General features: G+C 47.8%; 1 protein-coding gene across 2 annotated transcripts in view; it reads right to left on the bottom strand.

The window, feature by feature from the left end:
• The window catches only part of LOC131573763 (ankyrin repeat and BTB/POZ domain-containing protein 3), a 164,648-nt gene extending 145,620 nt beyond the window's left edge, over positions 1-19,028 (bottom strand). For both annotated transcript variants that reach the window (XM_058827993.1, XM_058827994.1), the window contains exon 1: positions 17,829-19,028. In XM_058827993.1, coding sequence (XP_058683976.1) covers positions 17,829-18,789 — 961 coding nt within the window. In that variant the 5' untranslated portion in view covers positions 18,790-19,028. The remainder of the gene's footprint in view (positions 1-17,828) is intronic.
• Positions 19,029-23,029: the final 4,001 nt, after the last annotated feature.

Raw genomic sequence — 23,029 nt, 5'->3', positions numbered from 1 at the left:
ATGGCTTCCAGTCAAATGCGCGGCAGCTCCCGTTAGTGCCGAGCACAGCGGGAAGCACTCTGACGTGTTTTCTGCACCCACTGATGGCTTTTTGACACTGCTCTTGCCTCCACTGTTTATACTTTGAAGCAAGAGAGAGGTGGTGGGAAGGCAATTCGCCTGTAGAAATGTCTGCCTTTGCAAAGCCAACCTTGTTGTTTTCCTGCAGCACATGCATGGGTAAAAATAAGCAATCGACTTCGAAAACTGTTGAAGCTCTCAAACACTGAATGGATCTGCTGCAACCTTCCTGGGCACCATGCAAAGTTGATCCTTCCCTCCAGGCACCCTTAAAGGGCTAGGAAAGTCATGCAGCAGATACACTATGGGGTTTAACACTGCTCCCCAGATACATTACGTATGGGTGGAAGGGTTTTATCCCCCGTTAAGTGTTTCAGTCTCAAATTCAACCTAACCCTGATGGATGAGGAAAGGGAGGAGTGAACATGGCAGAGCACAGCACTCAATGTCCTATCACCCGCTGTAACTGCAACTGCAGAGATTTGCAGCCAGCCCAGGACCACCCTACCAAGAAACATGGGATTATCTCACTCAAGATGCAGCCACTCCGTGAGGAAGAGCAAGGCAGAGAGGGAAAATAATTCCCATGCATTTCAGTCAGTGCAGGGTGACAGAAGGGAAGGACTGGAAGGAACCTCCAGAACTCATTCCACACACAGGAATTCAGCCACTGCTTTTGTCACAGGAACATTACTCATTCCTTCCTGCTTCCCTTGTCTTTTGTTACAGATCACAAACCAAACATCTACAACTAAAGAATCAATTATGGACACATCACTGAAATTACTGCAAGGACAGAACTATTCCAAATTCCCCGTGTACCCTCAACTGCCTGCTGACAATTGTTCTTGCTACAGGCCTGACTCTGTACCAGCTCGCACCCTGCAAGGGGGTGGAGCAGCACTGCCTCAGGTACCACCAACACCTTGCAAACAAACCACAGTGGATGCTGAGCCAGATTTTCAAATGCACAGTATTATTTGCCAAACCCATGCAATGAACAACTGCGTATTTTCCTTTGAGGCACATCAACAGCTGGCCCCACTGAAGAAGTGATCTAAGACATCTGCTACCCACTTTTTGGGGGGAGTGCAAAGTCAGTATGATAGCCACTCACAGCAGAGTTCCTGAGCAACCAAAACTGAAATTCCATTTAATTTGTCAAACAGATCTCTTAATTTCCACATTGCTGCTGGCTAGCAGACAGCAAGCAATCAAATACAAATGTGGACATTTAAATTTCAGTCAAATTCGGATCCTTGCAATGCAAACATACATACCCTTCATCCAGGCAAACACACTTTCCAGAGAGGAATAATGATACATTGCAAGGGAAGAGTCTGCTTGTCTTTGTTGCTTCAGGTATTGATCGTGACATCCATCTCAGAAAAGCAAGGTTATTCCTCTTGTCCATGTATTTTTTTCTGGATAGATTGGCCTGGATTTTCTGGATAGTCTTGGCCTGAAATGTTGCTCAGATTCCAGGTGTCTTTCGAGGTTCAGTGCATGTGTGCAAGAACAGATGAGGCAGTGTCCTTCGTTCCCACAGTATGGTAATCGCTATTCCTGCAGGGATCCACCCTTCTCTGCCACTTCCCTTAACTCGTACTTTCTCTCAAGGAATCACTCACATGCGTGCAGGACAACACACGATGCATAAATCTCCCCTCAGTTTCCTCCAAGTTTAGGCATTCACTTCACACAAGTCAGAAAACATATTTAGCCTTTTATTACTTTTATTTAAAGACCATAAATCCCTCCTTCCTTCTCTGGAGGAGTCAACAGGACTTGTTAAGCCTTCTGGTTCCCTCTGCTGCCATAAAAAGGTGCAGAGTTTCCAAATGTGACCAGCTGCTGTAAAGAGGCCCAGCTACAGTCCTGGAAAACATGCAGAGTTCACAGACCTCCTGAGAACCTCCCATGGGATGGTGCCAGCCTCCCAGCACTGCCAAGCTGGGGGACACGGTGCTGGCAGCAAAGGTCACCTCTAAGCAGAGAGGTTTCCAAAGAGCGTCCTCCTGGCCCCAGGTCTTTGGAAGCAACTAGGCTTCAGAAATGTCTACATAGTGCACAGGGCTGAAAGGAATGGTCTGGCTCTGCAATGGAGATGAAGAAGTCAAAGCACTTAAAGCTTTTGGTTTCTACTAGGCTTCCATGATACTGTCTTTGAAAAGATCAAAGCCAGGCACCCTGCTCACAGAGAGCTAGACACCAACAGAGCATCTCCTTAGCAGCCCACCGGCATCCCAGACTCACAGCCAGGACAAAGGGGAGCACAGAGACCCCAGCTCCCCAGAATCTCTGCATGGTTTCCACCTGGCAGAGCCCGGGGCTCTCGCAGGGCAGTGAGCCAGGCTGGGCATGTCAGGAGACGTACCATTTCCATATGCAAAGGCAGTACCTACCCCTACTTTACATCCCTTCCATCTTCCCAAGAGCCAGGGAAAAAGCTCCCACAGTTAGGTTTCTCTTACCACACCAAAATGAGAGGCATCAAACTCCTTCCCTAGTTACAGCGGCGCTTGCCACTGGTGCTCTCCTGCGTGAGCAGTGAGGTGACAGCAAGCCTCAACATTCCCAGACTGAAATAGCTGCACAAGTACAAGGTTGGTTGGTACATGCTCCAGGGAGGTGGTGTTTCCCAACGCTTCATGTACATATGTAAAACAGAGGTGAATTGGCACTAGCTGACAGCTTATCCAGCACCCTGAGGCAGCAGGACAGCCTCAAATGGCTTCCTGTCAGAAAATCACTTGCATTCACCGGGAGAAGGCACCGGGCAACCTGATGGAAACAGACTGCAGAGTATTTGCTATATCTGGGGAAGCTGCCCTTAAAAATGGGTGGCATGCCAAGGCAGTGACATACTATGTGCTAATGTCCCCACTGGCCACTCACTTCAAGTGTTATAGACAGCCTCCATCCACAGCTTCTACCAACAGCTTCCATTAACAGCAGCGCTTCAGACACAAAGGCTGGCATCACTGAGAAGTGTCTGAGGAGGGAAGTACTGTACAAAAGTTCAAATGTAAGATGTTTTTCTCCAACAAGCACACTTCAGGAACAGAAACAGCAGTAAAACACGGTGATTAACGCAAGTCCATACATCTAGGTCAGCTCTCAATAACTCGAGAAGGTATCAGGTCACAGACTCATTTGGTAGATGAGTTCTTCCTTTTCTCTTTTTTTTTTTAAACACAGTTATATTGTCTTCAGTGGATTTTTCCCACTCTTTAGCCACTAGATGAGCCCAATGATGTATTTACCTAAATGAAAATGAACACACTTTCTCTCACACTGATGATAAGACTAAGACATATCATTGTAGCACACCACCAGATAATAAAAGCAGAAATCTCAAGAAGGTTTGCAGTAATACTTAGGCCACAAAACTAAACTGTGCTTTCATTACCAGCTGCAGAGTTTTAGGCTTGGACCTGCTGCTGAAAGTCTACAGACAGGGTAAGGGAAAAATCAGCCAGTATTTCCATCCTTCTCTGTAATTTGAAACCACTGAGACATATCTCAGGGTATAAATCACACAGCTCTATAAATAAAATAAATTACAATTTTGTACTCTTTGGAAGAAAGCTGACACCAAATTCATGTAGCAAATCCAAGAAAAAATAAGCCTGGCCCACAGCCCAAGCACATAAGAAGCTCCCCCTTGTTCCTAGGGAGGAAGCTTCACTACCACGATTAGTTTGCCATTCCCTAGGGGACTTGTATCTACAGGTAGTCTGCAGTACACTAAATGTCTGTCTGTACCTAGCACCTCCAGGTACAGCCAAGTGTTTATTAACAGAAAGTGCTACCAGCAAAACTCCTGCAAATCCCCATGAAAGGCTGAGCTCCTCTTCTCAGGTAAATAAATGGGAAATCTTCCCAGTTAGTCCCAGTCCCAAGCTCACATCACATGGATACCTACAACTCTTCTCTGTTACTTGCAGTGTCCCATTTTTTAAATGCTCGCTGTCACTTGTACGACCTGAAGTATGACCTCTCCCTGGCATAGTCTTTTTTAAAGAAAAGCTGCTATATACATATTTAAAAGCAAGTAACCCGCTACCAGAAAAATACTCAGTTTTGTATAAGCCAATTATCCTCTGTGGTAAAAAGATCAGATAAACACCGTTTTGAAAGCGTGTGGTTAGAAAATGATTAAATGTATCATTTTGGCTCTTTTATAACAAATTAAAAGATGAGACTGAAGAATTCATTCATTTCATATCACTAAATAAATCTTCCAAGAGAAAACTGTCACTCAAAATCTCTTCAAAAACACCCTATTCAGTTTCAAAGTGGGGGACAAAAGTGCATTATAAAGTACTTTGAGAAATTTATTGCCTCTATTCTCTATCCTCCCTCCCACCCACTGTACACAGCAAAGAAAGTGGGAAAACATCTTGGAATCCACCGATAGAAAAGCAGCCAGAGCTCTGCCTGCCAAAGACACCAGGATCTTTGGCGGTGCCTATAACCCACCCTGTCAGGAGCCAGAGCTGCAGTTCCTGTAAGCCTCTGCCTTCTGTACGTGACACAAGCGTGACTGCTCAGGGAGTCTACAAGAAATATGAAAGAGTACATGCAGACCCATTTATCAAAATCCTTGCAAAATGGGAAGTTGTGTTTCTTAGCTCATTTCTAAGAAAATGAGTTTTACGTGGTGGCACATGCCTGCCAGTTACTCCACCATCCCCCAGCAACCTTCCAACTCAGTGGCAGATTTCCACCCCTCTGGACAACGACTACAGCACAAAGGATGGCCACTAACAACTTCAAGTGTTATGGAAACCAGAGATTTAGGAGAGACTACATCATTTTCCCCATGGCAGGGAAGGCTGGCAGCAAGCTGAACTTTTGTCAGGCACTGGAGAAGCAACACAGGAGTATGTTGAATGACGAAAAAAGATAGAAACAGCATTCATCAAGCCAACCCAAACACACAGTCACTCTCCGCCCCTGGGTTTTGGCCACAATTGAATAAAATATGGAGACTACTCACTGTCTGAGCAGCCCATCCTGATATGGAGTCTGCTCACTCTCTGAGCAGCCCACCCTGCCTGACAGTTTGCTCTGCCATTCCCCAGGGTCTCCTCCCCACACCATGCCTGGATTTCACAAAAGGGGACGCCACCAGCTGTTCTTCTCAGTGAGATCAAACCTTTCCCTGAGGGTACAGCACACAGCCAAGCACCACCAGCCTCTCAGACAAATCCAGTGATGTCAGAAAGATGACAGACCTCCACCTAGACCTCACTCCTGCTATCCACAATCCCATAGGGAAACACATGCAGGCAAAGCCTTGAAGTCCAGAGCCCCACCATGGCACTTTTCCCCTGCGTCAGTCAGTCTCCACGGTTGTCACAAAACATGGGTATAAGAAAGCAGAGCAGCAGCCTCTGGCAGAGCACTATATGATGAAGATGGAAACCCACTCCCATCATGAGACACTTTTTTTAAATTTTTCAGCAGATAATCCCAAAAGAGTGGGGTCAAAGTCCTTGGATGGAGGAAGCTGAGCTCAAATGCATCCACTTTTAATAGAAATTGTTTGCAGCACTTAATTGCAAGAAAGCCACAATTAATTGTGCTACAGTATCAGTAAACACACTGGTCACATCATTAGATCCCATTATTTTCCCTCCACGAAATTACATTACTACATTATTGATGCAACAATCCAGTGTAATGAAGTGGTGCTTTTCAGCCTTCTTTCTGCTTTAGACCAAGTTCACAGTGCTAATACAGCCCTGATACCAAATTTAGTGAGGGTTGTTTTGGGTTTTTTTTTCAGTAGGTCAAAAATTCCAGTTAACAACTTAAAAAACAGCTGCAGAAGAAGTTAAAACACCTGTCCCTAATCAACTGCAAAGGCTTGGGTTTCTGTATGATACAACTCAAAATTGCAGCTATTTCTAAACACTCTGCTTCAATAGTGAATATTTTTACCTCATATTTTTACTTGGACAGACTATTTTCAGAAAGGCATTCAAGAGAGATTATGCCAGAAAGCAGTAAAATAGCAAGCAAGCTGCTTATGTAAATACTGAACTTCTTTGAACTTAAGGGGAAAGAAAAGGAGCAGTATCCAGAAGGTCACCACTCCTAATGAAGAGAGCACATATGAAACTCAAGGAAGGAAGAGCTGCCCATGTCAAAATGGCAAAAGAAAACCTAGAGAAGTTATCATGAAAGTAGCTCAGAACAGAAGAACATTCAGTCCTGAGGCTCTTACTCATTCACAGGACAACCGAAAGCAATAAAGGTTATTCGTGTGCTACTGCAGGAAGCAGCCTCAGTTTGCAGTGCCCATCAGCAGCGAATGGCTCTCCAGCAGAAAGGGCAGCAACACCCACCACATCTTCTGCAATGCCTGCAAAGCTTTGGCTAACACACAAACCAGTACTTCCTCTGCAATTATTAATATAGGACTAATATAATCTTTAGAAATAGTCTCCATGTGCATAACCCCAGCACGCTGTTTCCCAGCCACTCCTTTGCAATTACACAGCTCCACAAACCCCAACCATGCTGGGAAGAGGAACGGGCTCTTTAGAGTAACTTTAAATTTACTCTTTCAGTCTTGCATCTTGGCTCTCTGCAAAATATTCAGCAGTTGCTCAGGTTCCCACTTTGTTACTCAGTCCCTTGCATGGTGCAATCACAGAATCCCCAGGTGCCTTCTTTCTGGATATAACACCACTGTGGTTGACTGTCACTGCACAGAACAGTCCCCATGGGCCCCCCACCCCCAAATTTCATTATATTTTCTGCTGTTTGTTCTGTTCTTTCTCTTTCTGGAAATCAGGCTATGAAACGAAACTAATTACTCCAGGCTCAGAGGATGTTTTATGTGGGGTGCTGAATTGCTCTCATTTTTCCTTATGCCATGGCCAACATTCATGTTTAAATATCAACAACTTTTTTGGTGTATCAGTGGAATGTCAACAGCACCGCAAACCTCTAAAGGAAGAAAGAGCAGAACACACGCCAATGATGCTTCTCAAGTCACAGTCAAGAGGAGAAGTAAACAAACAAGTCCTCATTTTCTTGACACCTCTTCCCTCTAAGTGCTGTCCTTGCCCCTGAAAAAGGATGTTTCCCAGGGACTCACCCATCTCAGACCTGACCAGACCAGAAAATTATAAATCCCAACCCTAAAGACCCCAAGTCTGCACTCCATCCTCTCACTCCAGACATGAATGTCTTACCAGCACTGTCAGAAGTATGCAACATGGATTGACTGCACAAGCAGTCAATGGTACAGGTTTAAATCTGCTCAGCAGCCAGCTTTGTAGCCAGTTTTGCAGCTGGGGTGTGTTTGTACTGCTTGCATGAGAAGCACCTATTAAGCAGGCAGCAGCCTGGTTCCAGGTAAACTTCCAGGGAAGCCCAAAACATAGCCCTAGGTTGGGCAAATCGGAGCCATCTCATCTCAGGCTGACAAAGGCGGTGGACAGGGTCCCATCCAAAGGAAAACTTTGCTGTGGCTCCTCACTCAGTGAAAGAAGTCACCTGCAATAGTGGCTGACACCTGAGCCTCCAGCCCGCAACCTCAGAAAACACTTTGTGACTCACCAGCTCCTGCCTCACACAGCCTGTAATTAAAACCTCACCAGCCCTGATAAAGCAGTGTTCTCCCACCCATCCAATAACTCCCTCCACAACCTCAAGCTGCATCTCCCCACGACATCCCTGGTCAGAGGAGGCAGAGTAGGCAGACATCAGCATCCCCATCTGCTCTGGTGGTTTGAGGGCTCTCATCACCACAGGTCTCCTTATAAAACCTGCCAATTATCCTACGCATAGGTAGTTTCTGTGTGCTGAAGAGAGGTGACAGCCCATAGATCCTTCCTGAAGATCAGTTAGCCTATCTGTACACTTAAGGAGGAATGAGTTTTGGCTAGGGTGTTTTTCTCTTGTTGTATTTAATCTTGCTTTAGAAGCATTCAGCCATCACAGTCTAACTGCTGATGTGTGTCAGACAGACAGCGTCACCAAGTTCCTTATCTTGGCTCCCAGCATTCTGCTGCAAGAACATTGCTACTGAAGTTCAGCATCCTTTGCATTACTTAGGTGTTTATGTCATTCCTACATTTAAACCTGTAAAATATTTCAAACTACTCCCCCTTGTCTTACCCATCCTTTACCAAATATGCTCTTTAATATGGAATCAAGGCATCATAAGCATTCCCACAGGCAGGTATTTTTCATTGAAAACAGTCTGCACGTTGCTGGTTCTGTCCCTGCACTCAGCCAGCTTGCAAAACTGTTTTCATTCTCCAGAAACAGAAGGCAATTCTTTTGTGAGCACACTGGTATAATGAAGAACTAGTTAACAGGTAAAGCACAACAGCAAAGCAACAGCAGGTCCCAAGTACCGAGGGACAGCTATGCTTGGGGATGGGGTTTTTTCCATGTTAGAGGAACTGCATACTTTGAAACCTTTCTTCCTCCTCCTCCTTACTGAGAGCATGCCAGATAATTAAACTGAACCTCTTATTTTTAAGATCTAATTTACTTTTGAAAATCTACACTACTGGACTATTTTTAGAATTTTTCTTATGTGGGCCAGCGGAAATAGGCTAGAGACAGGTAGCACAAGGCCTCACAGGCTGCACTGTGCAATCTTTAAGCTGAACACCATTAATCAGTGAACCAAAGGAAAAAAATTCCTTTCAAATTAAGAATAAATATCTGCAGTGAGGTACGGATACTTACCTTCAGTTTTGGAAGAGCTTATCTTAAGCAAAACTAAATCCAGGCCTACAGCTTTGACCCAGCAGTTTCTTTAATTTTTAATTCTTTAATTTGTTACCAAATGCAAGAATTTATCTTGGTGCTTGACAGGCTGTCCCACCAAAATCAATGGGAATGTTGCCCAAACAAGGACTACAGGGTTGGGTCTAGCACTACCTTTGGAGCAGCTTGTACCATACAGCACCCCACACAAGACATGCACTAAAGAAGTTAAATAACAGAAGTAGCACAAAGATACATTTTCCTTGTGAAAAGGTACTGAGTCTTGTGACCCTTAAAGCATCTAGGGAAATAAAAGCATCAGAGGTACCTGCATCTAGTCCCTAGCAGTTGTCTCTGCTATATGGCAACCCAGAGCAAAATAATCTACCTACTCTACCTACTCAGACTTACAGAAAATGATTCAGTAGAACCAATTTCTGTGATATCCTGGCATGCAAAGAAATACCCCTGTATTACAGAAAAAAAATATCTTCTTAGCATTCTCCACAAGAAAAGTATCTCAGTGGGTAGCCAAAATTACTCTGACCTGTGAAATCTCTCTCATTTCTTCTGGCAGCACTTCCCACTGAAGGTCTGGGAGTCCAGCATCCATCCCCAGGCATCTGGCGCACCTCCCCAGTGGCAGCTTGCCTTGCTGCCGGCCACATTCACTGCTTAGAGGTGACAGAGAAGTGAAGATGCTTCATCTGGGGTGAGGGACCTGCAGTCTGGGGAGTACCTATGGCCCACAGCACCACAACCTCTATTTTTCCAAATCCCTGCTGGGTAACATCCCAGAGAGGCTCACAAGACTTACTTAGCTCTTTTCAAGAAAAAGCCAACCTTCCCTGACTGTAGCAACTCGATCACAGCCAAACACAACACATAAGCAAAGGCACTGGAGCCCAACATTGTTTATCCAAAACTACCACAGGGCCAGGGAAACTGCAAAACACTGCAGGATGCAAAGTTTCCTTCAATTATTTGACTGCCTCAAAAATGCAAATACATTCAACATACCTCTGCTGCAACCCCAGCCCCGCTCACTTCCCCCACCTGGGAGCAATATTTCATAGCAGTGCAATTTAAAAACAGGGTGGTTTTATGAATTTTAAATTGCAGGTCCAGGTGCTACTCCACAGCACTTGAGGACACAAATCCAGTCATTGAAGAGGCCTCTTCTCTAATCTTCTCGGGGGTTCCTGTTCGCCTGCTCACTCACCAGCCTGCCCCAAGACCTTTGTGGCTGTGTGAAGTCCATGTGCTGCTCACATGAGCAAGGTCTATGCACGTAAGAGCTCTGGAAAAGCCACGTAAGGCTGTGAATTTGCTGACCCAGAAGGATTACCAGTCCCTCACGGCTCAGCCGCAACGCCTCCGTGTGCTCCTATCTCCTGGCGAGCGTCCCACCGCCTCCCACACACCCTGCAGCACTGATCCCTCCCTCCACTTTCGCTTTCAGCTGCCTTAAACCACCACAGAAGGAGCTTTACCTGTCTCCTGCACTTCCATGTACCTTTTGGAAGATCCCAGTACCAACACCCATTACTGCCTGAAGCAGCATGGCAGGAAGAGCTCAGTCCCCAAGTGTCACACCAGCTGAGGTCCCACCAAGCAAATCAACATCCCACCAAGCACCAGCATCAGCCAGCCACACAACACCACCCCCAGGGATTTACACCAGGTCTAACACTGTGCTTTTGAATGGCCTGGAACTGGCTGGGGTGAACAAATCCTTCTTCCTTCATCCACCTCTGCCAGCTTGATTCGTCAGGCACACAATCACCTGTCCTGAGGTCTCTTAGTACAGGGTGTCTAATTTTTGTCCTATTCCTTATTATCAACCCAGTACTGCTTAAACTAAATCACAGACAATTTCTTTTCCTTATCAGTGATAAGCCAAAAGAATCCCTGTGGGAAACTTCAAGTCTCCTGAGCATCTTTTCAGCCTCCAAGCTGGTCCACATATTTACCACCAGATACCTTCTTAACCATACTATAAAACCTCTTGGGTTGTTTTCAGGAACAATTACGCCCAAAAAGGGTACTGCTTACTATGAACTCAGCCTAGGAATCAAGGAAGAGGTTAAAACACCATTTAGAAGACACACACCTCTTCATTGGAGCCCAAGAAAATGGTCACGGTTCCATAAGCCGTGCTATACAACTTTCTCCTCACCCACAAACTGCCAGAGTAAGGAAGTGTGATGATTCAAGAGCATCAGCACATCAGGTTGAATTAACTAAAGTAACTGAGACAAGCCTCAGCAAGGTGTCAGCGTGCCTGTGCCTCATCCATGCTGCGGAACTGATCCACACCAACTGTGGCTCCTTCTTCTTCAGCTGCTCCCAGGAACACATCCCTCACTCCTGCTGTCAAAACAAGCCCACAGCCACCTTCTCACTGACTCATTTCACCTGATCAGTGCCCTCTTCTCTTCTGTTTTTGAAAGAGAAATGCAGTCCTATGGAAAGCAAAAGGAGTGACTAGACATCAGATTATATCTCCTCACATCCTTTAACAGCAGAATAACTATGGTACTTTCTAGGGAAAAGGGAAGGTTATGCGCTCCCAGACAAATGTGGACCCTGATAGAAGCTCTTTGTTGTAGGAAACCCCTGAAAGCGAGGGCAGACCAAGAACCAGCCACATGTGACCATTTGACTGGCACAGTCCTTCACAATGTCTGTGTTTTTTTCAGGCTGCCTATTTGAACACTTCTGGTAAAGCAACCAGAGGTTAATAAGCTGGCCACCCAAGCTCTGGGGTGATTTTCACTTTATGTCTTTTGAAATCTTTAAAATACTTATCAGGTACATAACAATTGTAATTACAGATTTATAGAGATGGTGCAGTTATGTTGCTTTTGGCCAGCAAGTAAACACGGACAAGAGCAAAGAAAGAAAATAGTCTCTACTTCTTCCTTATATCTTGCTAAAGCTTCCTATATCCTGGGCAAACAGCCTGCAGACAGAGCGAAGGGACTGCCAGCATGGCAAAGCTGGACATGACAGCCCAGCCTGGGAGACTGAGGCAGCAGGAATCTTGAACCTGGGAGGAAACTGGGAAAGTGAACAGGCACTGATGTGATCCACCACCCATCAAGCACCCACTTCAGCCCCCACGAGTACACAGAATGCCAACCTGCTCAGGGACTCAAATGGTGGCAGTGCTGCTGCTCACCACACTCACTGCAAGAAAACACAGCCTGGTGATGAACTCCTTCATCCATCCCCTCCTTGCTTTTCCTCCACATCCTCTGCTGGCCAGCAACAGAAATATTTTGTATGGAAGCTGCTAATTTTAGCAAACCACCTGAAAGGAGCCCCCCACACTCTTTCTTCACTACACATTGGCCAGAAGAAATTATTCCACGTAAAGGACTTAATTCCCAACACTCATGTGCTACAGGAAACAGCTCTGTCCTCTTCTGGTGACATCTCGTTGAGCAGGGCTTTCTTCTTTCATACCTGAACTGGGGGAAAGGAGAGGGGAAGACCAAAAGCCTTTTTTTCTAACTTCTGAGATACTAGAACTCAACCCCTAAGCAAGACAGGGAAGAAAGGGCTCAGGCTGTAGATGTTCGCAGCCACTGCACTATTGGGTATTTACTCTGGAAAATGTGGAAGGTTTGTGACTGACAACCAGCTGCTTGGTATGACACACACTGCAGAAACACCAACACACTAAGAGTGATGTCTTTTTCATTTTTATTAACTTTGAGAATTGGAAGAGAGAGCATTTGCAGTAGCATTAGGAAAAGATGCAAAGTTGTCCCTTATGTTCACCTGCACCTTACGTCATCAGCTCACAGGATGGCTGCAAAACTACATGAAGCCTGTCAGCAGTCAGCAAGAAAGCCAGGAACCCAATACACTGCTAAAACTATATTGTTATTCCCCTAACATACTCTTTGTATACACAATCACATTTCCCAATCATCATTACAAAGCCTCATTTACATCAGAAACTAAGTAATGTAGATGCAGCCTGAAAACTCCCTAGTGCGGCCAAGGCTATAAATGTTATTAAGGTACTTTCCAACATGACAAAAAGAATAATCATATTGGCAAACATAAGCTTTATGATTATCCTGGGTGCTTCTGGTATAACCATTTCCGGGATTTTTTTTTTTTTTTAATGTTAGACTCGTAACTGAAACAAATTACATGAATCAGAACATCCAGAGGGGAAGCAAACCACCATCACCCAGCCAGTCAAACCTCAACCTCCCGATGGGTCTCTATTTCCCAGTCCCACCACCGCTCCTTTCTCAAGGTGCCCTCTCAAGGCAACAGGGGTCTTCAAGAAGCACACACATGCTGATTATCCTCCTGTCCCACTCCTGCCAATACCAGGTGCCAAAGCAACCCACCCCACTACAGAGAAGGAGCATGGTTTCTCTGCTGCCATCCCAGCTCCCACCAGCATCAGTGCCCACAAACAGGCAAAACCTTCTTGCCTTTGGGGGTTTGTCCCACTCTCCCCCCCTGGGATGGAGAGGGAACAAACATGCAACTTGTTCAAAGAGGGTGTGGAAGTTTGCTTGGGAAGTTGTCAGGTAAGAGAATCAAGCAAAAATACACATCATTTGTTGCACCACCACTCATGCCAACCTCTTGGCATGGGACTGAAGTGCCCTGGAACAGATGGGAAAAACAAAACAGCAAAGATGTCTAAGTATAACACATTGGCACATATAAGAAACTTCAACTACAACTTCATTTTTTCTTTTTAACCAGCAAAAAACACAATGGAAACTTAATGGGAAGATTGCGGGGGAACTATATACTTGAAATTACAGTTTAAAATAAGGCCAAGAAAATAGCATAAAATTCCATTTTAAGCCCAAATATTCCAGTATCATCCCAGCTGAAATAAGTTCTAGATTGATTGTTACACTGCCCCTAAGGCCATAATGGCATCCTGAATGGTTCAATTACAGCAAAAAGCAGAGAAGTAACAGATAACAGCATGCTTGCCAGTAAAAGGAGGGTATAGTCTCTGCATACACACATGAATGTATACATACATATCAAAATTAAAAAGCACTTATTGATTTGGTTAAGCTGTGCTAATATATTGGTACTGTTCATTTGCTTGGAGTCCCCCTCGTTCGCCTGAATTAAAAGAGGCTGAGGTTAAACTGAGGTTAGCTGACATGTGTCGGCCAAGCCTGACCTAATCCTGGGTTTCTAACTAGTTTGATCTTCTCCTCTAAATAATATTAAGAAGAGGAAGAAACCACAGGGAGGCATTTGGGTTCCAAATCACTATTTTTAGAAGCTGTACACAAATAGACAAGGCAGAGCTGTGCATGCTGACTCCTCCACAGAAAACTCCACCCCGTGATTCCCCAGCTCCCTGGCTGTGTCCCTGCCACCACAAGTCCTGCCACAAAGACATGGAGACCCCCGAAGACTGAAACAGGAAAAAACAATTTTCTTAACTCTGTATTAATTCAAGTGCAGTCTAATACCATCCCTCCTCCCGGTGAAAGAGGACCTCCATAATACCAAATAGGTGACTTTGAGCTACTTGGACCTGCCATCCAAACCCCCCAGCTAAAACAATATACAAGGATTTACTCCAGTGATTGGCACTTGATCCAAGACCTGGGGAAACTTCCCATTCATCTCAAAGCATTTCTCAGATGTGGCCTAAAAGTAAGGGTTTGATGAGCAATAAAGAAACTAAAATAATATTGCTTAAACCGCAGAGGTGCCAGCTTTTACTGCCTTTCATTGAGCACACAGTATTTTTCTCCCACTGTTCCAAGGGAAATAACACTCTGTGCAACTGTTATAGGATGTGAAACATGCACTATGCTGCTCAGACAGAGCTCATAATTGAAACATGTAAGCCTCAGTGAAATCCCAAACATAAAGTTTATAATTTTCATTCAGCCATCATGTCAAAATTCTGGGGCGGTGGGGGTGGAAATTACTACCTCAGAATGCTTTTAAGGTCTATTCTTTCTGATACAGTTATCAGAAAGATAAGCTCAGTCAATATGCCAGCAGCTGCTGCCATGCTCCAACGGCATTGCCTGCTTTGCCTTTGTCATCCCTGCCCTGTCCCACAGAAGAGGTTATCAACCAGCTTATCAAGGACATGTGGCCTGCTGCCTGCAACACATGAAGGAGTGCCACCACCTTCATCCACAGGCTTTCGACCCTGCAAGAGCAATGAGCAGGCTCCTGTTGGAGAGTGGGGCTCCCACTGAGGCAGCTGTCCAAGCACAGGCCAAACGCACCCAAAAGAAGCCCAGCAGAAAATGGAAATGGCCCATGGAAAGAATCAGCTCAAACATCTTTGTCTGAAGGCACATGACCATAATTTATAGGAAGGAGAAGGTTATCTTGCAATAGTGATCTACAGCTTCCAAGATGACTGAGAATGACATCAGGCTAGAAAACCTCAGCCAAAACCACTAAACACTCTTACAAGGAAGCTCTGAAAGGCTGGTTTGTGTCTTGCAGATCCTCAGACCATCTTCCCCAACACTCGTGTTCACAAACTCCGTTAGAGCAATCTCTTGGACTGCATCATGCACAAACTTATGTTCTTTACATACTTGCATCCTACGATCTTCACGGGTTGCCTGTTTCACAGTCTGGGTGAACTTTAAGGTGCTGAATTTAGCCTGGAAATTTTTGACATTTGCCTCCCAGAGAGAGGCCCCTCTCCCCACAAAAAGCTGCCCCCAGTTAAGCTGCTGCTACAGAGTCTGCTTCTGCACTGCTTTCCATCCCCCACCTTCACCCAAATCACACTGCCCATGGTACCTCCAGAAAGGACCCCTCCACTGCTTCTTGTCCACATCTGATGGACCAAATCCACTGATTCCAGTGCTTGTGTCTTCACATGTCACTCAGCTGGAAAATGACACCCCAGCTTACTGAACCCCTGGAGTGCAAGATCTGTCTCTTTTCCTGGAGAGGTGCAAAGAGATGTGAGAAGTCTGCTACCTGTTAAGCTGTGCTATCATGGTGTTTCAAGTACTGAGGCAGAGGAAGGATGAACTTGTGGTTAGGCCACTAAACAGAGATGCAGCTTCCAGCAGTCCAAGCTTTGTGCCACAGAGTGCCCCAACAATTTCAAGCAGTTTCAAATAATCTCTCCCATCAGACTTCCCCACCTGTTTTAAGTGCCTGAGAAAGAAACATTTGCAACCAAACATGGAGCACTCAAGACACCAAAACAAGGAGGACTACATGAACAGGCATACCTCATTGGTGAAGAAACAGACTGATGTGTTTAATGGTTTATAATGCCTGGTTTAGTTGCCTTGAAAGTACTTAAGAGCAGGCAACACACCCTTGGATTAAATCTGAATAAACATTTACAGCAGTAAAAAATGGCTTTTACTGTAAGGAGGCCTGACTCTTGCTTGCACCTGTAACCCTAAATATATTTAACAGGATGCCAAACTATGTATTATAAGATGCTAAAAAGCAAAACTACATCACAGGCATTTGCATAGAAAGCAGGGAGACACAGAGAGGCAAAACAAAATGGACAACTTGCTAGGGTCTGATTCAAACATCTTTGAAAAATGCTATTTGCTCAACTCAAGACTGAGCTACCAAGGAGATTTGTGGCAGCTAGAACTACAATAAAATGGAGATGAAAACTCTGTTTTGTGTCCCTAGAAGGGAGATAAATGAGGGTCAGAATGAAGTTCATTTAAATCCACTGAGCTGATACAGACGGAGTTAGAGAGAGCCGCAAAACGAAATGAAAGGCTCAGTAGAAGCCTGCACAGCCAGTGCTGCAATGTCAGAAACGCAACACAGTGCCATCTGAAACCTACAGGCACCGTAGCAGGACTCGAGGAAAAAAACAACGGTGGCTCTCCTGGGGAAGCCATGCCTGCCTGCACCAGCACTGGAATAACACACCAGAGTCCTGCAATGCAAGCCCCCGAGAGCATATGAATTTTGACGGGTGGTTCAGCAAAGCCTCTGGGGAGGACATCCACTGCTGGAGTAAAACCACCAGAGGAACAGAACTAAGCAACATCTGTTTACAGCAGGGAGGAGTATCTGCCCCTTTCTTTTGCTCCCACTTGGCATCCTCCTTTGGGTCTCTTCTGGGATAGAAGGTGCCTCAAGACAATAGAAAATTAGCTGTAACGCATCCTCTGTGGCTATAACAACTTAACAAGGCTTATCTGGAGACGTGATCTGGGCTTCCAGTTACCCCTGTTCTCCCAGTTCCCTTCCTCGTCAACCACCCCCCCCCCAAAATATTTGCATCTCAGCTTGACAAGTATTTTGAATTTAAGCTTAATACAAATGTTTGTATCTGTCTGTGCACGCTTAGGAGAAGGTATGAAAAAAACATCCTATTTTAACTCTGCCTCCCCGAAACACGCCTCGTTCCATTTTCCCTTCCCTAACAAACAGAGGGAGCTGAAATAAGGAACATGAACTTTGGAATGCCACTCTACCGAAGGATAACTTATTAAAAATATTAGATTCATCGTTTAAAAAACGAAGGGAAAAAATGACCAGGAAGTTGATGCATCACGGTGTTGCAGTTGTGTCAAGCTCTGGGTAAACATGCAGCAACATGAATGAAATCTGTCCAGAAAGACTGCATTTCAGCGCCAACCACGCAATCGCTGGCCAAACCACTGCATATGTAACAAAAGTTTGATCTCGCCTGCAAGCGCTCAGCTGCGCTTCTGCCATTTCCTGTGGAAAACTGAAGCTCTGAACCACTGTCTCTCAGCCAGCCCTCACCGACACCCAGCCAGCTGCCCCTCAATTCACGCCCATCACGCCGCGGTAGCCCCGGCAGAGCGGCTCGGGGGATGCTCGGCAGCTCCCGCCCAGCCCTCCCCGGGCCGGACACCGCCGTGCAGGGGCAGCCGCACCGCTCCTCCCTCCCCGGCCCCGCGGCCCCGGCGGCAGGTGCGGCGGGGGCCCGCCCAGCGCCCGGGGGGGCGGACGGGAGCCCGCCCGGCGCAACAGGTGGTCGGTGGCGCCCGGTCCCGCCCGGCGGCCGCACTTACCGCTGGCGTTCTTTCCGCAGATGAGGTGCTGGTAGGGCTGCAGCAAGCCCCAGAGCTCGGGGTCGTTGTTGACCGTCTGTTCCAGCGCCTCCAGGGTGAAGCGGGGCGCCTCGCCGCCCTCCTTCTCCTTCTCGGCCGGGGCGGCGGCGGCGGCGGCCGGGGGGCGGCCGGGCGGCGGGAGCGGGGCGGCGGGGCCGGCCAGCACCCGCGCGTGGATGTCGCGGAAGAGGCTCTCGGTGCCGGCGGTGAGGTAGATGGCGGCGTGCTCGTGGATGCGCAGGGCCACGCGGCTGTCCACCATCCAGCGGTAGAACTTGCCCACGGAGAAGGCCAGTCCGCACCGGGCCGACTTTCCGCGGCTGAAGCGGTCGCCGCCGCTGCCGCTCATGTTGTATAGGGACAGGGCGCCGAGGGCGGCTGCCGTGCAGCGGGCCGCCAGCGTCCAGCCCAGGACGATCTCCATGGCGCTCCGCACCTCGTGCTTGGTGCACTTGGCGAAGCGGAGGCTCAGTCGCTGCGCCTCCCGAGCGATGCGCACCAGCGCCCGGCTCACCAGCGTCGAGAGCCGCGCCGCCGCATCCCGGCTCCCGGGGCTGGCGGCGACCGGCGCCCGCGGCTCCCGGCGCGGCGGCGGCGGCAGCAGCAGTGCCTCCACCTCCTCCAGGCTCCAGGGGACCTCCTCAAGGTCGGGCAGGAGCCGGGAGCACTGCTGCCCCGCGCAGTCCAGCACCTCGGAGTCTTCCGCTAGGACGGTGTTGACGGTGTCGAAGCTGTTGTGCCGACTGTGCATGGAGTCAGTTAGGTGCGGCCAGCAGCTTCCTCCATAGGGGTACGCGGGGTGCGAATCCGAGCAGCACAGCGACAAGTTGGAGGAGCGCACCGAGTCCGCCGCACCACCATACCCGGAGTCCAGCGTCAGGTCTTCCAGCGTCCTCACCGCCGTCTTACCTCTCCGGGCCATCGCCGCACTTCATGCTGCACCCGCGGGACCCGGGCGGGGAGCGGCTCAGGGGGACGCGGGGGAACAGAAGCAGCGAGGGGGCGCGGCGTTTCCCGCCGGCCGTTTCGCTTGGCCCCGCTCCGCCAGACGGCAGCGAAGCGGCGGTGCTGCCTGCGCGCTGCTCCCGGCCGAGCCCCGCTGCCGGCCCGGCTCCGGCTCCTGCACTGCGCCGCCGGCCCGACACCGCACCGCAGCGCAGCGCCGGCCAGCGGCCGCGGGGGCGGGGCCATGCAAAGCGCCGCCGGCTCCCAGCCAATGGGGATGCCGGGGGGCGGGGATATGCAAAGCGGCGCGCCCGGCGGCCAATGGGACGGCGCCCTGCGGCGGCCGCGCCTCCCTTGGCTCCGCGGGGCCGCTCCGCTCCGCGCCGCGCGGGCCGGGAGGGGGCGCGGGCCGCCCGCGGAGCTGCCGGGGCGCGGAACCCGCCGGGACCGCGACCTGCGAGGGCAGCACCGCGCGGGCTGGGACTCTGCGCTGCAAAGAGAAGATGGGTTCATGCGGTCCTGGCCCCGCCGGCAGCCGGGGGAGGGCGGCCAGCCGTGTCCTCTGTCCCCGCGGCTCGGAACAGCACGGCTCTGCTACGTGCATGTACGCCGTTCCGCAGGAGTGCGAACTAGAGTTCCGCTCCGGCCCGCACTGGGCTTTCACACCAGCAGTTCCCTGATGTAGCTATAAACAAATTACAGAGAGCGCAGGCACTCACACATCTCATCAGACAGACAAGATGTTTTGAAATCAAGCAGAAACTGCCACGTAAGAATCCCAGACGTCTCTCGAGTCAGGAAGAGCAATTTCCAAATAATTAAAACAAGTACAATAAAACCCTTTGACATTCTTGACGTTAACCCATTAAGTATCGTGAAGGCTTTGACAAGTAAGAATTGTACTGGGCTTAGGGCACATTTCCTATGCACAGTAAGATTGTTTTGTGCAGGACAATTTATCCTCGACTAATGTATTTTAATCTTATATTGCTAGGCTTTAGCTTTATTAGGAGTTGCCTGACTAATGTCCCAGGCAACAGACTGAGAATGTATATGTTTGTGCGCTCTGGTTTTGAAGAAATCTTAACATCCTTTTAAGCGTAAAATACCAGCAAATTTCTATCCCTTTAAGTATAAAAGCCTAGCAAACACATTTCTCTATCATGCCAACAGAGGCAGCCAAAATTCTTGGACAGACAAGGCAAGTCATGTAAGAGATTTCCCCATCCAAGCAAGCCTGGCACTCCTTCAAAATCAGAAGGCTTTTCCTAGAGGAAAGGCACGAGCACAACTACAGGTAGGCTCATCAGTCAGGCTGAGAAGAACTATGACACCACCAAAAACACCAAGAGGGGGTTGCATTCCAGATGAAGCCAAGTGCTGTTAAAAACTGCTTTCTCAGCACAGTCTTGGTCCTTCCACAAGATGCAGTGTGCACTGTGGGTTCCCACAGATTTCCCAAACACCACCATATCCTGATAAATGGTAGAAGAGCTGAGAATAGGAGCGACCTGAACTTAAGCCACTGTCACAAGTGAAGTAAGACACTGAGGCCTGTGCTGCTGACAACAGCCCGTCTTGGGGCTGGCTCACCAAAAATGAGAGCATACCTCGAGAGTAAAATCCTGTGGACTTTGCAGCAATCCAGCATTATATCTGGCCGTAGAGCCCTCTGCTGTCTTCACCACCTCAGTGCAGTGGTTGCTCAAAATTCCCCTTTCCATTTGGTAGAAGGAAAGCACCACCAGGACTAAACCCTTCAGGATAGTTATTTTTCTTACTCCACTTGACTCTGTCCTTATGCTCTCACAGAATGCCACAACTGTGCATGCTGAGCATATGAGAGCAGGTCAAACTCAGGAAAAGTTCAAGCTGGGGAGGTTTTCTAGTAATTGGTTTGTAGGGTTTCATAGAGACACAAGGTGGGCATCCAGGGAGGATGAAACAAAAGAAGTGAGTGTTTTGTTCACCAGCCTTTGTGAAGAATGGTGCTGCAGAGGTCAACATCCCCCGTGGGTGCTGCATAATTTTTAGGCTACAACATTGCATTGAGATGAATAGGATAAATGAGAAGTGGACAGTTGTCTTGGGCACGCAGACTCAGGCATTTCTATGGTTGACTCAGAAACAGTTTGGATTTCTAAAGAGGTTGGGGTTTCATTTTTTTTTAATTCAGAAAGCAAAATATTGGGTCTCACTAGAGATTTTGTAGCTGCAACCTTGCACACAGCAGTTTGATTCCCAGTCACACTACCAGCTCGGAAGATGTTGCAATACTCGGACTCATCAAAGGTACATCAGCAGCACTAGGCCGGTTTAAACTTTCGAAAGTGGTAGTAAGAAGTTCTGACTCATTTGTTCAGAAGACTAATTACCTTCCTATTGAAAGGGCTGAAGTTCAAGTAAGTTCAGCGTGACCAGTCTGGATCTCCGGTGATCTTTTGGTACCCAAAGAATTTCACCTGCCCAGGTATGGATACGCTGGCTGCTGCATCCTGAAGTGAGATTCTGCGTTATTTGGAAAGTGCTCCTTAAACAGGATTCTTTAAACCACCCTCGGAAAAGACAGGATCAAACAGTTTGGAGCAAAACCCACCCCTGCAACATGTACAGTGCCTGCATGGGATGAGCTCTGGAGACAGTCCTTAGCTTTAATCCAGAAAGGGCACCACACCTCTCCTGGCCTAGGAGGAAGGGCAGGTGTCTGCAGCTGTGCTCCATTCTGCAAGCCTTACAGCCAGGGTCATTTGCCTAGGAGACAAGAACACCCACTGCAGAAAACAAAGTCCCTTTATATGTCAAAGGCTGGGTGGAAACAATTTTCAGCTTGTTGGAGACAGGAACATCAATTATCCTTACAGACAATTCAGACAGGGACTGATTAAGTACCATACCAAGATGATAAGTGCCAGCTAAAACTCAGAAAGAGGGAAATTGAACCACATTTTAAAAAGGTGCTTAGGGCAAATTTAAGTGAATGGAAAGTTGCCATTTTTATAGGGAGAACACCAAGTGCTCCAATGCTTTCCTTCCCCACCCAGTCAACTGCCTGCAAAAGGCATCCTTTTGCCAGCAGTAACAAAACCACGACAGCAAACAGGCTGCCAGACAGAGCAGCAATTCACCTAGGATCAGGCCACTCCATGTAATTTTTGTATTCAAAATTCAATGTGCTGCACTGCAGTAACAGCTCAGATCAAAAGCAGAATTTGCAGGATCTCCCAGTGCAATCTCCAGCTGCTAGGAACAAGCAGCAAACCTTAAGAGGGCCTTGCTTATATTGCTGGGGAAGTCGGAGTGCTAGTGTTTCTAATCACAGAAACAGCAGTTCATTTACAAAGCAAAGGTATATTATTCCTGTAGCAGTAAAGCAGGTGTGAATGCACATCCCTGGCAGAGGAGCCTTCGGGGCTGTAGCATGTGTACAGTGAGCTGCAAAAAACACACCCATCAAAGGAGCTGAGTGTTGGCACCAGGTATCACCATCCCTGCAGGACCAGTGGGAGACTGCTGCCAACTGTTTCGACAAGCAGGCTCAGGGAGATGACTCTAGTGTTGTTCCTCAAACACACACAACTCCAAAAGCAGTGGGAATGAGTGATGCAATGAGGCCACCGGCTTGCCAGCTGGAAGGGAAACACTGGTGGTGCCTCCAGCCTGAGTGGGAGGGAAGAACACGTGGCAGGCGGGTGCCACACCAGCCGCTTTTTCCCGATCAGTTCCATCCTGCTGATTTCAGCAGGAAGCTGAATTAGGACCCCTGGCTAGGACTTAGCAGGAACCATTGCTCCACGGAGGAGCAAGATTCAATTATCAGCTTCCCCTCTTGCAGACACTAAGGAACAGGGCTGCCCCTATATTCCAGCTGACTACTGCTTAGCCAGGGGCAGCCGCCCGCCTGTATTCCTCTCCTGTGCAAAAGCAGCAGCATCAACTTCCCACTGAGCTCAAGACCCTTCCCTACTTTCTTCCTGCAGCCCCCGTGTGCTGAGAGTGGAGTTTCGTAACAGATGTGTTGACTTGTGCCTGACATGGAAGGGAGAGATTACTTGAGATTTCTCAAAAGACACGAGCTGAGGATGCTCTGAGAAACTGCCAGCCTAAACCAAATCTTGCCTCGTATAACAAAGCTGTGGAGCCCATGGCTATTGTACAGTTTGAAGCCAAGAGCACAAATGATTTCAGAAAGAGCTCTGAAATTCCTGGAGGCTAAAGAC

The sequence above is a fragment of the Poecile atricapillus genome, chromosome Z, assembly GCF_030490865.1.
Source record: "Poecile atricapillus isolate bPoeAtr1 chromosome Z, bPoeAtr1.hap1, whole genome shotgun sequence".
NCBI lineage: Eukaryota > Metazoa > Chordata > Aves > Passeriformes > Paridae > Poecile > Poecile atricapillus.
The sequence above is the reverse complement of the archived record's forward strand: the minus strand, read 5'-3'. Positions and strand labels throughout refer to the sequence as shown.